This window comes from Rana temporaria, chromosome 2 (genome assembly GCF_905171775.1).
Source record: "Rana temporaria chromosome 2, aRanTem1.1, whole genome shotgun sequence".
Taxonomy (NCBI): domain Eukaryota; kingdom Metazoa; phylum Chordata; class Amphibia; order Anura; family Ranidae; genus Rana; species Rana temporaria.
Genome location: NC_053490.1, coordinates 338,782,709 through 338,796,843, shown reverse-complemented (window position 1 = coordinate 338,796,843; position 14,135 = coordinate 338,782,709). Strand labels below are relative to the sequence as shown.

At 42.3% G+C, this 14,135-nt stretch overlaps 1 protein-coding gene across 1 annotated transcript in view; it reads left to right on the top strand.

The window, feature by feature from the left end:
- DYRK3 (dual specificity tyrosine phosphorylation regulated kinase 3) overlaps window positions 1-11,354 on the top strand; it is a 30,424-nt gene extending 19,070 nt beyond the window's left edge. The window contains exon 3 of the mRNA XM_040337526.1: window positions 9,558-11,354. Coding sequence (XP_040193460.1) covers window positions 9,558-11,105 — 1,548 coding nt within the window. The 3' untranslated portion in view covers window positions 11,106-11,354. The remainder of the gene's footprint in view (window positions 1-9,557) is intronic.
- Window positions 11,355-14,135: the final 2,781 nt, after the last annotated feature.

Here is a 14,135-nt window from a genome sequence, read left to right as displayed (position 1 = left end):
ACTGATATCTCACCAAAGCCCCCCAACAGGGCTAAGAAAAAAAATTAGCAATAAATAATAATACATATTAAAATAAAAAACACACTGACACACCCCCCCCCCCCCCCCCAAGGAAGCATTGTAAAAAAAATCAACCAAAAATTGTGAAAAAAATAAATTGTAAAAAAAATAATGACACATGACAAAAAAAAAAAAAAGAATCGGTATCGGCGAGTACTTGAAAAAAAGTATCGGGACAACCCTACTTTGCAGGCTCCAGTATAAAAAAAATGCATATTTTTTTTTTTTTACCGGCAACATCATATGCTATTATTATTATTATTCAGCGGGGGGGGGGGGGTATACTCTGTGAGGCCTCTATACTTCAATATTACTTTCACTGTGTCCCATACTCTCACCATTTAATTCAGAGTGGGGAGTTCTGTAGAAAAGGATCTTGCCACAAGGGATTCAACTTCTTGCAGGACCGCCCTTCCAAATCATTTCCCTAAACACAGTATCTATCCTTTTGAAACCACTTTTTATACAGCCAGATTGGGGAATTATGTAATGCATAGAGGAGCTGCGGCATCCAAATCATTTAAATTAAATTACAGCGACCTGCCACAGATATTGGCAGGCGTTTTTTCACACTTTTATTTTTCCCCTAAATTTGGCCAGTAACAGGTCAATATTGTCTGCAGTGTAATGTTGGGGGTCTCTAGAGATATTTATGCCTGGGAATTTAAATTTGTTCACCACTTGGATCTGGGCCACTTTCTTGGGCAGGGGGCCTCCCAAAGGGTCTACTGGTAGAAAACTGGATTTTGCCCAGTTTATCTTTTTTATCCAGGACAAACTGTAAGCCTGCAAAGAATGGAAACATCAAATGGGGGAGGGAGGTATACATTTGCCAATACGCAAGCTCTGTTTTCGATCTTGCAAAATAGGAAAATGTGTATCGCCCTAATTCGTCTACCTTAGACTGTAGACAAGTAAAAACCACCCCGGATCTAATAAAAATGCTCACCCCTCTAGAGTAGGAGGTGTGAACTGAATGGAATTGTATACCATAGTCCCGCCACCTCAATTGAGGGATAGAGGTTTTGGTGAGGCGTGTCTCCTGTAGACAAAGGATAGCTGCCTCATATGTTTTAGCAATCAGGATAACTGCTGCTTTTTTCACTGGGTCTCTGATTGCCCGGATCATTCCAAGAACACAAAATTAATTTTTTTATCTGGGTGCTTTTAACCATCAAAATTTAGTTTTCTGTGAGCCATGTGACCAATACCCTTTTCCATTTATGTGACTTTATTGTGTCAACTTTTTCTAACTGTAATTGGTTTCAAACAATCTTGTGCACCAAACATACCACTTATTCCATCTCGTGCTCCCATACATCCCTCTCACCTGCTGGCTAGGCCTATTTGGGGGCGTCCTAATGTGATCGTTGCATATTCATATCATTTTTAGGTGTTACTGACATCCTTTAAACTTGTTTTCTTACATGCTTCCCACCCCTCTGAGCCCCTTGCAACCAACATCTATAAAAACAAACCGCAAAAAACGGATATGGAGAAAACTCTTCGCAATACCCCTTAATAACCAGGTGTAAATTGCCCATTGATCCCTCCCACCTATCCACCCCCCGCCCCCTCTCCTCTCTCCCCCTAGTTATACAACAGTGTACTAATATGTACCACCAACTAAATCATATTATTAATAGAGTTCAAGAGTAGTATGTCTACAGTCTCCTATTATAGGTTGCTATCCTGTCCTCCCACTCCCTCTGGTGTATCGAAAAACGCAGTCTCCCCCATAGCATGTATCCGCAATCTAGCTGGGTATAACAGTTAGGGCCGAAACAACTAATCGATTAATCGACAACTAATCGATTATTAAATGAATCGATTACAATTTTCATAATCGATTAATCGGCCAGTAACATAATGGGGTTAAAAAAACTGAACTTAGCCCTTTATAGTACAAAAAAAGCAAATTGCTATTGTAAATATTACTTTCACTGTCCCACAGTAAACAAATGAACCCCTTACAGTAGCGATTATTTGCTCTTTTTGTACTTATTTTTGTTTTTTTAATCCCATTATGTTACTAAACATCTCAGGCCCGGGTCACACCTCTGTGTTTTTTGGTGCTTTTTGCAGAAACACACTACAGTTCATTTACATGTTTTCCTATGGGACACGTTCACATCCATGATTTTTTTTCAGTTGCTGCGTATTTGGAAAGGGCAAGGACTTTTTAACGCAAAATGGTGCGATTGTTTTTTTTTTTTTGGTTCAATATACTTCAATGGAGAAGCTGCAGAAAAGCATGTAATGTGTTTTTGCGGCAATTTGTGTTTTGTAATCTGCCCAACAACAAATTGGCCCAAAAAAATGCTAATTTCTTTTTTTTATCCAATTAATCGAAACAATTATCGGCCAATTAATCGATTATGAAAATAATCGTTAGTTGCAGCCCTAATAACAATGCATAGTTAAATTTTAATTGTTGCAGTTTGTTTGACTTCTCCAAAATTTTGCCCTCTGTTTTTGTAGGTCAGGGTACATGGAGACCCTATTACCATTGTACAAGATATTACCCATTTCTCTGGCTTTATTTAATATAGTCACTTTGTCCCTGTAATAAAGTATTTTTACCAGGAGAGATCTTGGACTGTTCTCCAAATAAAGTCTTTGAACCATTTTTCTAAAACATGCAATGAGATCTGACCCCTCACTACGTTCGGGGAGCCCCACTATCCTTACATTCTTCCTTCGCATCCTGTTCTCCATTTCATCAATTTTTTTATCTGATAATTAGCCATTTGTTCCTTTATAGTTCTCATCTCCCGTTTTCAAAGGGTTCAGATCATCCTCTATTAAACTGACCCTTCCCTCGAGAGCGGTGGTCCTCTCATGCACTTTTTGCATATCATGCCCAACGAGGTGCAGTCAGGGGCGGACTGACAGCTCATGGGGCCCCCGGGCAAAAGGAGATCATGGGGCCCCCTGTGTCTCTGTCCATGTGTCCCCGCTCCCACATTAAAGCTACATCCACACAAAGTCCCACCTACATATTGCACTGCCCACATTGCATGCGTTCAAAGAATTTCTCTACACAATGTTTAAAATAAATGTTTATTATAGGAATTAAAACATTCTTCTCACTGATCACCAATGTAAGGAACATTCTTCTCACTGATCACCAATGTAAGGAACATTCTTCCCACTGATCACCAGTGTAAGGAACATTCTTCCCACTGATCACCAGTGTAAGGAACATTCTTCCCACTGATCACCAGTGTAAGGAACATTCTTCCCACTGATCACCAGTGTAAGGAACATTCTTCCCACTGATCACCAGTGTAAGGAACATTCTTCCCACTGATCACCAGTGTAAGGGACATTCTTCCCACTGATCACCAGTGTAAGGAACATTCTTCCCACTGATCACCAGTGTAAGGAACATTCTTCCCACTGATCACCAGTGTAAGGAACATTCTTCCCACTGATCACCAATGTAAGGAACATTCTTCCCACTGATCACCAGTGTAAGGCGCATTCTTGGTGTACAGATGACCGTGTTAGGCCACTTCCACACTGGGGCGGCGTTGGCGGTAAAGTGCCGATATTTTTAGTGGCGCTTTACCGTAATTTTTGTGGAGGTATTCAGTCGCCAGTGGAGCTTTTTTAACCCCCTGCTAGTGTCCGAAAAAGGGATAAAACAACCCGCAAAGCGCCGCTGCATTTCAATGGGCAGGAGCGGTGTGTACACCGCTCCAAAGATGCTGCTTGCAGGACATTTTTTAACCACTTCAGCCCTGGACCATTTTGCTGGTCAATGACCAGGCCACTTTTTGCGATTCGGCACTGCGTCGCTTTAACTAACAAATGCGCGGTCGTGCGACGTGGCTCCCAAACAAATTTGGAGTCCTTTTTTTCCCACAAATAGAGCTTTCTTTTGGTGGTATTTGATCACCTCTGCGTTTTTTTGCTATAAACAAAAATAAAGCAACATTTTGAAAGAAAACTAATATTTTTTTACTTTTTACTATAATAAATATCCCCAAAAATATATAAATTTTTTTTTTCCCTCAGTTTAGGGAGATACGTATTCTTCTACATATTTTTCGTAAAAAAAAAATCTCAAGCGTTCATTGATTGGTTTGCGCAAAAGTTATAGCTTCTACAAAATAGGGCATAGTTTTATGCCATTTTTGTTTTTTTACTAGAAATAGCAGGAATCTGCGATTCTTCTTCCTTTTTTTTTTTTTTTTTCGGTACTGCGACCTTATGGCGGACACTTTGGACACTTTTGACACATTTTTGGGACCATTGGCATTTTTATAGCGATCCGTACCATAAAAATGCATTGATTACTGTAAAAATTTCACTGGCAGGGAAGGGGTTAACACTAGAGGGCGAGGAAGGGGTTAATTATGTTCCCTAAAGTGTGTTCTAACTGAAGGGGGGTGGGACTTACTAGGGGAAATGACAAATCGCTGTTCATACATTGTATGAACATGCGATCAGTCATTTCTCCCCCTGACAGGAAACACACAGCTCCCGGTTCTTGCTCTGTAACGAGCGATCGCGGGTGCCCGGCGGTGATCGCGGCCGCCAGGCACGTGCGTCGGCACCAGGGGCGAGCAACTGGTTAACGTCCTGCTAGCGCATCGCCTCAGTGTGAAAGTACTCGGGCTTTCACATTTACACTGCAGGGGAGACGTTTTTCAGGTGCTTTACAGGCGCTATTTTTAGCCCAAAAGCACATGAAAAACATCCCAGTGTGAAAGGAGACTTGGGGGAAAAAGCACTCGTTGTATACATTTCAATTAGATTTTTATATATAATGTGTGTGTGTGTGTGTGTGTGTGTGTGTATATGGAATAACACTCACTTAGCCCAGGTTCACACTGACAGCGGGAATAAAATCGTGCGAGTTCAGCTAAACTCGCACGACTTCATACCCGCATGTCAGTGCGAGTTTGGCGGGCGATTTCAGAGACATCTGTGCGGGTTGCTGCACAGATGTCTATGGAAATCGCACCCAGAAGTCACCAAAAGTTGTACAGAAACTACTTTTGGGAATCGGTGCGGCGCCCAAATGGGGCATCGCACCGATTCGGGTAGTGCCATTGCCATGCGATTTGGCAAATTGCTCCAATGTGAACCAGGGCTAAGTGCTATTCCCTATATATAACACTGACATCTATACACTGAGTGCATTAAGTGGCATTCAGTGTACCAGATATCAGTGTGCACTAGTGAATAGCACCTGACCTGTCACCTGGTAAATAGGCACACAGCACAGGGCAAGAAGGAAGGAACCAGGAAGTAACACTCAGCATGGCTCTTCTAACAACACAGACACAGTAACTGCAGTGCTTTCATTATCACACTGACCTGCTGCTGCACACAAGACACACACTCCGCTCTATGTGCAGTGCTCTCTGCCTCCAGCTCCTTCACAGACTGTACCCCACGGCAGTGACTTGTGGCCCCGCCCCCTCAGCTGAATTCCCCAGGGGGAGAGGTGGCCAAAACGCCTGTCACTGAACATCCCCGCACGGCTCACGGCTCTGATGAGCCATCCATCCCGAGCCGCTCATACAGCCACAGCCAATGGTTCAATGGCACTGCGTCCTTGGGGGGGGGGGGGGGGGGGTACATTTTTTTTTTTTTTATATTTTGTGTATAAGCTGCTGCGGGCACCTTCAGGGGCGGACTGAGCCGGCCCGGGCCCTCCCACCACGGGGCCCTCGGGCATTGCCGACTGACCGAATGGTCAGTCCGCCCCTGGGTGCAGTTCTTCCCCAACGGTTTTAAGCTGATCAAACATTTCATTTATGGAAGTTTTGCAGGAGTTAATTGCTTGCAATATTTCCTTTAGCAATGGTTTGATTTCCTCCAGGACTACCATACTAGGTGGTGACTTTGATCATCTCTGAACGTCCTCCATCCCTTCCCCCAGTGGATTTCCTATGGAGACATTCACCCCCTTCACAGGGGTTGCCTGGCCATGTCCCTGACTCTTTTTCTTGTCACATTAGTCCCAGACTGTGGTTTGAACAACAAACTGGAGTGTTGGCTTTGTTGGCTACTTTTTGGGGGGGTCTGTCCCTGCGTGTGTGAAAATTCTTTAATCTGGCAGCCGCTGCCTGGCTCACATTTTTGCAGGATATACATTTGTCTCAGTCCCTTTTTCCTCTCCTCTACCATCCTCCAGGCCGGCCGTCTAGAACAAAAAGGAGATAAAAAAAAAAAAAAAGGAAGAGGGGGAGAAGTGTGCCACAAAAGAATAAGGGGGGAAAAGCTTCGTCCCCCACAGTTAAAATAATAAAAAAAAAAAATGATCCTTTTACAGTCCCAATCTTCACACCATAATGCCGCGTACACACGGTCGTTTTTTGTGATGAGAATAAAAACGTCATTTAACCACTTCCATACCAGGCACGTACGCACCTTCCTGCCCAAGCCAATTTTCAGCACTGTCGCACTTTGAATGGCAATTGCGCGGTCATACAACACTGTACCCAAACAAAATTTGCGTCCTTTTTCCCCACAAATAGAGCTTTCTTTTGGTGGTATTTGATCACCTCTGCGATTTTTTTTTTTTTTTTTTTTTTTTTTTTTTTTTTTTTTGCGCAACAACTAAAAAAGACTGAACATTTTGAAAAAAAATTACGTTTTTATTTTTTTCTGTTAATTTTTTTGTAAGTAAGATTTCTCTTTCAATTACGGACACTGATATGGCGGCACTGATGGGCACCGATGAGATGGCACTGATGGACATCGATGAGGTAGTACTGATGGGCACAGATGAGGTGGCACTGATTGGCAGCACGGATGGGCACACATAGGCGGCACGGATGGGCACACATAGGCGGCACGGATGGGCACACATAGGCGGCATGGATGGGCACACATAGGCGGCACGGATGGGCACACATAGGCGGCACGGATGGGCACTCATGGGCGGCACAGATGGGCACTCATGGGCGGCACTGATGGATAATTATGGGTGGCACAGATGGGCACTGATAGGTGGGCACTGGGCACGGATGGGCACTGTGGGGTGGCACTGATGGACACTGTGGGGTGGCACTGATGGACACTGTGGTGTGGCACTGATGGACACTGTGGGGGCGGGACTGATGGACACTGTGGGGGCGGGACTGATTTACACATGTTGCCAGTCAGTGCCCATTTGTGGGCACTGATTGGCATCTTTTTTATTGCTTTTTTTTCCCCAGACTTTTTTTTTTTTTTTTTTTTTTTTCCGCTTCCCTGGTGGTCCAGGGTGGGCTTCCCTGGTGGTCCAGTGTGGCGATCCGAGGGGGGGCTGCACTGATAAACAATCAGCGCGAACCCCCCCTGTCAGGAGAGCCGCCGATCGGCTCTCCTCTACTCGCGTCTGTCAGACGCGAGTGAGGAAGAGCCATCAACGGCTCTTCCTGTTAACATCGTGATCAGCCGTGATTGGACACGGCTGATCACGTGGTAAAGAGTCTCCGTGAGAGACTCTTTACCGAGATCGGTGTTGCGGGGTGTCAGACTGACACGCTGCAACAACGATCGCCGCGATGCGCGCCCCCGGGGGCGCGCAGCGGCTCAGAATCCTGAGGACGTCATATGACGTCCAGTCAGGATTCTACAACCACTTTGCCGACGTCAATTTGTCATTGGCGGGCGGCAAGTGGTTAAAATAAGCGTTTGTGGGCAAAACGTCATTTTATGTCTTCTGAAAAAAAATTCGAACATGCTTCAGTTTTTTATGTTGTTTTTCAAAATGTCGTTTTTTGTGTCATTTAAAATGATAGTGTATGGGTAAAACGACGTTATGACGCGAGCTTGAATGGAACAGAGTGCCGTCGTACGTGCTGAACGTAACCGCACTTTGCTAGAGCATTTTGAAAAAACGATGGTGTGTGTAGGCAACGTTTTTCATGAGAAAAAACAACGTTTTTTTACAAGACAAAAAACGACCGTGTGTACGCGGCATAAGACACAAACAAGGGGGAGAGTATTTGGGATTTTCCCATAGATGAGCTTGTGTGTAAGGTGTTTTCTTGTGGCTAATGTGCGAGATGAGTCTCAGAACTGGCAGCTTTATCCCAAAAAGAACCCGTCTTTGTTCTTCATAAAGACGAGGTGGTTTTGAGGCCTCGGGTGGGCCTGAGGAGGGAAAAAGCTGTTGCGGGGAGCTGCACTTGGGGTGTAGGGGGTTGCTTGGCAATGTTTCATCCTGAATAATGCATGTTGCTGAAGCTGGAGTTAGCCTTTGAACAAACTATATGATTTGTGACAAAATTTATCTTTACCTGATATTATACCCTCTCCCTTCATGACAGAAGTGACCCAACTAAACTTTTCTAAAAAAAAAAAAGTGTTTATCCTGTTTAGAATCTGAGTTTCAAAATGTTTCTTTCCTCTTGCATAAGTTAAGGCCTAGGTAATTCTCAAACGACCTGTCCTGCCAAATTAGATTGCTATATTCAGACCAGCTTAACTCCTAAATACTGACCTCTAATAATGTTATCTAACTTTTATAAACCACGCTTTGAACTAATCAATAGGACACCTGCACCTGTAAGCATTACCCAATTGTATTTTCTTATGTGAAAATGTATTTTTCTTGTCTTGAAAAATTGCTTTTTTTGTAACCTAAGGCCCAAAAGGCATTAACTAATGAGATTATATATAATGTCATTAATGCAGTAACGGTCAGGTCAATTTTAGTAATGGCAGTGTGTCTGTTTCTAATTAACAGCAGGGACCCCTGCAGTCAGTGACAGCTGCAGTTGCTGGTGAGCAACCACGCTTTTGGCTGCTTGCTCTCAAAGAGAAGGTGTTTTATTAAGCTATCTCAGGTAAGGGGCATCGTTACTGGGCAATGTACAGTACATAAACCAATTGCAGATGAAAAGGGTAAACTCTTTGTTTAGCTACTTCAGATCCGCGATATAGCCAAAGGATGCCTATAGCGTGGACCTAATTTGCCAGGAGTGCGTTCATAGATGACCTCCAATTCTCGAGTGGCATGCTCGGTGATCAGCGAGTCAATGAGACTCAGCTGATCACAGATCCCGACCCATTACCATGTGATCAGCTGTCACAGCTATAAAACAACAAATTCAGTTAAAAATAGAAATAAAAGACGAAACATTTTTTGTATGGATATTAAAATACATTATGAATACTTATTTATTTAGTGTTTTTTATTTTTTAGTGATCATATTCCCTTTGTTCTCAGCTGCATAAGAGCTGGGGGAGGAGAAGCAGGGGTGAGTCAGGACAAGTCTGATTGGAGGCGAGTACACTGAGTTCCCAGCATAGCTAGAGAACTGACCATGGTGTGCTCTTTTTAGTGTGGTCAGTTTTTATTAGGAAAGCAAGGGGACTGGCAGGAACCCCAGGGATTTCACATGAAGGAAGCAATATAAAGGGAACGGGATACTTTCTCGTAAAAGTACATGGTACAGCAGGCACATATCAATAATGAAGTGTTGGGTTAACAAACGTTTTTATGCAGTTTACCAAGTTTACTCTCTTTTTGTTTGTTTTTATAGATAAGTGGAAATAAATTCACAATGAAGGATCACCAACAGGTAAAAGTTCAGCAATTATTTGAGAACTCTGGAAACCATAGAGTTGGTGCCAAAATCCCTGGGAATGACCGGGTATTGCCAGTACTGACCAAAGAGAAGAGTTCGGACAGCTCAGGAAACTCAAAATCTAGTGATGGATCTGTCAAGTCTGGAAAGGCCACCTATCTAACCCCTGACCAAGTGCTGAAGCTACACAAACCTCAACTGACATCTTACGAACTGCAAGAGATCAGCAATTTTCATGAGATTTACTTTGTGGGTCCAAATGCAAAAAAGAGACAAGGCATTGTTGGGGGTACAAATAATGGAGGGTATGATGATGACCAAGGAGGATATATTTTAGTCCCTCATGATCACCTTGCTTACCGCTATGAAGTGATAAAAGTCATTGGAAAAGGTAGCTTTGGCCAGGTGGCAAAAGTTTATGACCACAAACTTCATCAACATTTTGCACTGAAGATTGTTCGTAATGAAAAGAGATTCCATCGCCAGGCAGCAGAAGAAATCCGCATCCTGGAACATCTGAAAAAGCAAGATAAAACTGGGAGCATGAATGTTATCCATATGCTGGAGAGTTTTACGTTCCGTAATCACATATGCATGACTTTTGAGTTGCTGAGCATAAATTTGTACGAACTAATTAAGAGAAACAAATTCCAAGGTTTCAGTTTGCAGCTAGTCCGTAAGTTTGCTCATTCAATCTTGCAATGCTTGGAAGCACTACACAGGCATAACATTATCCACTGTGACCTTAAACCAGAAAATATATTGTTAAAGCAACAAGGACGCAGTGGAATTAAGGTAATAGACTTTGGATCCAGCTGCTTTGAGCACCAGAGGGTCTACACATATATACAGTCTCGTTTCTATCGTGCACCTGAAGTCATCTTGGGAAGTCGTTATGGAATGCCAATTGACATGTGGAGCTTTGGCTGCATTTTAGTTGAGCTATTGACTGGCTACCCTCTATTTCCAGGAGAAGATGAAGGAGATCAGTTGGCATGCATGATGGAACTTCTGGGAACTCCTCCTACAAAGCTTTTAGATCAAGCAAAAAGATCAAAGAACTTTGTCAGTTCAAAGGGCTATCCTCGCTACTGCACAACCACTACACTACCTAATGGATCTGTTGTCCTAAATGGAAGCAGGTCACGAAGGGGCAAGATGCGTGGTGCTCCTGGTAGCAAGGACTGGGTGGTTGCTTTAAAGGGCTGTGAAGATGCTGTTTTCATCGACTTCCTAAAAGGTTGTTTGAATTGGGATCCATCTGCACGCATGACCCCAACTCAGGCGCTAAGGCACCAGTGGATATGCAGGCGATTTTCTAAGCCGCCGGGAACGGACAATTCCACTGGAAATAAAGTTACCAGTCACATCAGCTCTTTCCCAGGGATTAGTTCTAAGCTTCCCCCTGTCGCAGGTCTGACCAATAAGTTGCGGGCCAATTTGCTCAGTAACTCAGATGGTAGCATACCACTCAGAACTGTCTTGCCCAAATTAGTCAGCTAGCCCTAACAAGTTTTATTCACACTATAGTCCTTATTTTACAAAAAATACTGTATTTGTTTTTAAATGTATTGTTTAAAAGAAGAAAACAAAAAGGAAATTCTTGAAGTACGAAGCTATATGCAAACCAGTTGAAACAAATATGTTAAGGGCTAAGCATTTTAAGCAACGTGTGGTACAAACATGCGTACATTGTGTACGTGTCACGCAGAAGCACACAAATAATTTGTTAGGAGTAAATTTAGGCTTGAAGATCTTTGAAGTCATTTTATACTTGCTTTCTTGCACTTTACTTGTTGAAAAATATCAGGTTACTAATTTTACACATTGACCAGGTAATGGGCCCAGGTAAAAATACTTTTGGTAGTAAAAGTAGATCCGTAATGCCGCGTACACACGATTAGGCTTTTGCCCGGCCAAAAGCACATCGTAATTCCGACAGAGTTCCAGCGGAGTAAAATAGAACATGTTCTATATTTAAAGGCTGATGGAATTCATCTGAATTTCCGATGGAATTTCTCCGATGGGGCATACATACGGTCGGAATTTCCTATGGGAAAAAGTCAGTCTGACTTTTTCCATCGGAAATTACGATTGTGCGTACAGGGCTTTGGTGAACAAAGGTTGTAATTTTAGAGTTTATACTTGCTTTCTTCCACTTGTGTGAAAACATCAGGTTACTAATTCTGCAATTGTGCGCAAATGTTACTGCTTGACAAGGTCATATGTCCACATTGCCAGGGTGATGGGGCCAGGTAAAATTACTTTTTGATAGTAAAAGTAGATCAGTTATTTAACAAAGGTCATCCTAGAGTTTATCTTTTCTTTCTTACACTTGTTGAAAACATTTCAGGTTACTAATTATGCAATTGTGCCCATATTTTCCTGCTTGCCATGGTCATATGTCTGCTTTGCCACAGTGATGTACTGGGCCCAGGTAAAAATGCTTTTTAAAATGAAAATGAGTTCAGCTATTGAAGAAAGATTGTCATGTTAGTCTTTATACTTCCCTGCACTTGTTAAATAACAGGTTACTAATCCTGAAATTGTGCCCATGTTTTCCTGCTTGACAAAGTCATATGTCCACTTTGCCAAAATGATGGGGCCAGGTGAAATTACTTTTAATACCAAAAAGAAGTTAGTTTTAAAGTAGTAAGTTCATTATTAGACAAAGCTTGTCATTTTAAACTTTATTTGGTAGTAATCAAGTCCTTGATTTGCTAAGAATCGTAATTTTCAAGTACAAATCTCTCTTCTCTTGCTTTCTATAAAAGATCACAAAATGTGGTGAAGATCAAGGTTTGTAGATCTGCCTACATCTTTTGAACATTTTCATTATCCACTCCTAAGGCTGCATTTACACCTGAACGCTTTCAGCTCATAAAACGCACAACAAGCAAAATCCCATTCATTTCAATGGCACCTGTCCACATCTGAGCTCAAAAAAGGACATGAGCTTCTTTGGGGCAGATTATAGGCATTTTTTCTGCTTTTTACATTGGTGACCTGTACAAAATCGCGGTAAAAACGCGACTTTGAAACGCTCAAGTATGAATGCAGCCTGAAGGGATGTTTGATGCATATTTGTGCTGTGTTCTGTGAGGTTGATTTACTAAAACTGGAGAATGCAATATCTGGTGCCCCTGTGCATGGTAACCAATTTGCTTTCAGTTGTGTTTGTGTTTTTTTTTCTTTTTCTCAAAGCTTAATTGAACAAGCTGAAGTATACAGTTGATTGGCTACCATGCACAGCTGCACCAGTTTTTTCACTCTCCGGTTTTAGTAAATTCAACCCCACTATGTTGCCAGATGAGAGCTGCTAGTGCCACCATCTGATAAATATCTAGACTTCATTCCCTGTGTAATATGTATTCTGCAGCAGATAGATATTTGTTCACGCTGATATTTTATATCACATGACTAACATGCCAAGAATACTGTCAATAGTTGTCTATTCTATCACTTTGGGATTTATACTGCAACAATGTGGTGGTCCAACTCAGATCGTATAAAGAGTGTGTTTGCCCCCATTTTTCCAGTTTTCATTGAAATGTAAACATTTTTAGTCTTGTGAATAACATGAAATATTGCAAACTAAGGCAAGCAGTAAACTACAAGATTAGGTTAACAAAAACTGAAAAATAATGTATGTTTCAGAGTTTTACAAAAAAATACTTTTTCGGGGTAGAAGTAATGGGTTAACATCTCGCAGTTCTGCAGCCTTGAAGCCTTAAAGGTTTATACTAAAAATTCCTACAGTGTGTCCCAAACTTTTGTTTATTACTTACAAGCTCTCTGTAGAAACGCACTGTTGAAACAGACTGTTAATACACTTTCTTAGGCAATATTTGGACGGTATTGTACTGCAGGAAGTATTATATTGCTCTCAAAATGAGACAAAGGCAATTAACAGACCAACCATTATAACTCTAAGACCCCTTTCACACTGAGGCGTTTTTCAGGCACTTTAGCATTAAAAAAAGTGCCTGTAAAGCGCCTGAAAGAAGCTGCATCTGCAATCCCAATGTAAAAGCCTGAGTAGTTTCACACTAAAGCGCCTGAAAAACGGCCCAGTGTGAAAGGGGTCTTAGTGTTAAAAAAAAAAAGCACCTGAAAGAAGCCTCATCTGCAATACCAATGTGAAAGCCTGAGTGCTGGCAGGGCGTCAAAAAAAGTTCTGCAAGTAGCTTCTTTGCAGAGCTTTAGGCGCGTTGAATACACCGCTCCTAAAGCCCCCCCGCCCATTGAGGCACTTTTTTAACGCCAAAGCGCCTGAACGGCCCAGTGTGAAAGGGGTCTTAAAGTGTAGGTCTTTCCTTTTAGAGAAATTGCAAAGAAAGTCAAGATGTCACTGAGTGCAGTTCCCCTCTACACAATCAAAAGGCACGTGGGATGGAAACTAGAGGAAACTCTGGCAGGAGGAGGTCTGGCAGACCCAAAGCCACAACAGAATCAGAAGATAAGTCAACAGCTTGTGTGACAAGCGGCATACAGAACAACAGATTCAAGCACCGCTTAACACTGATCGAAGTA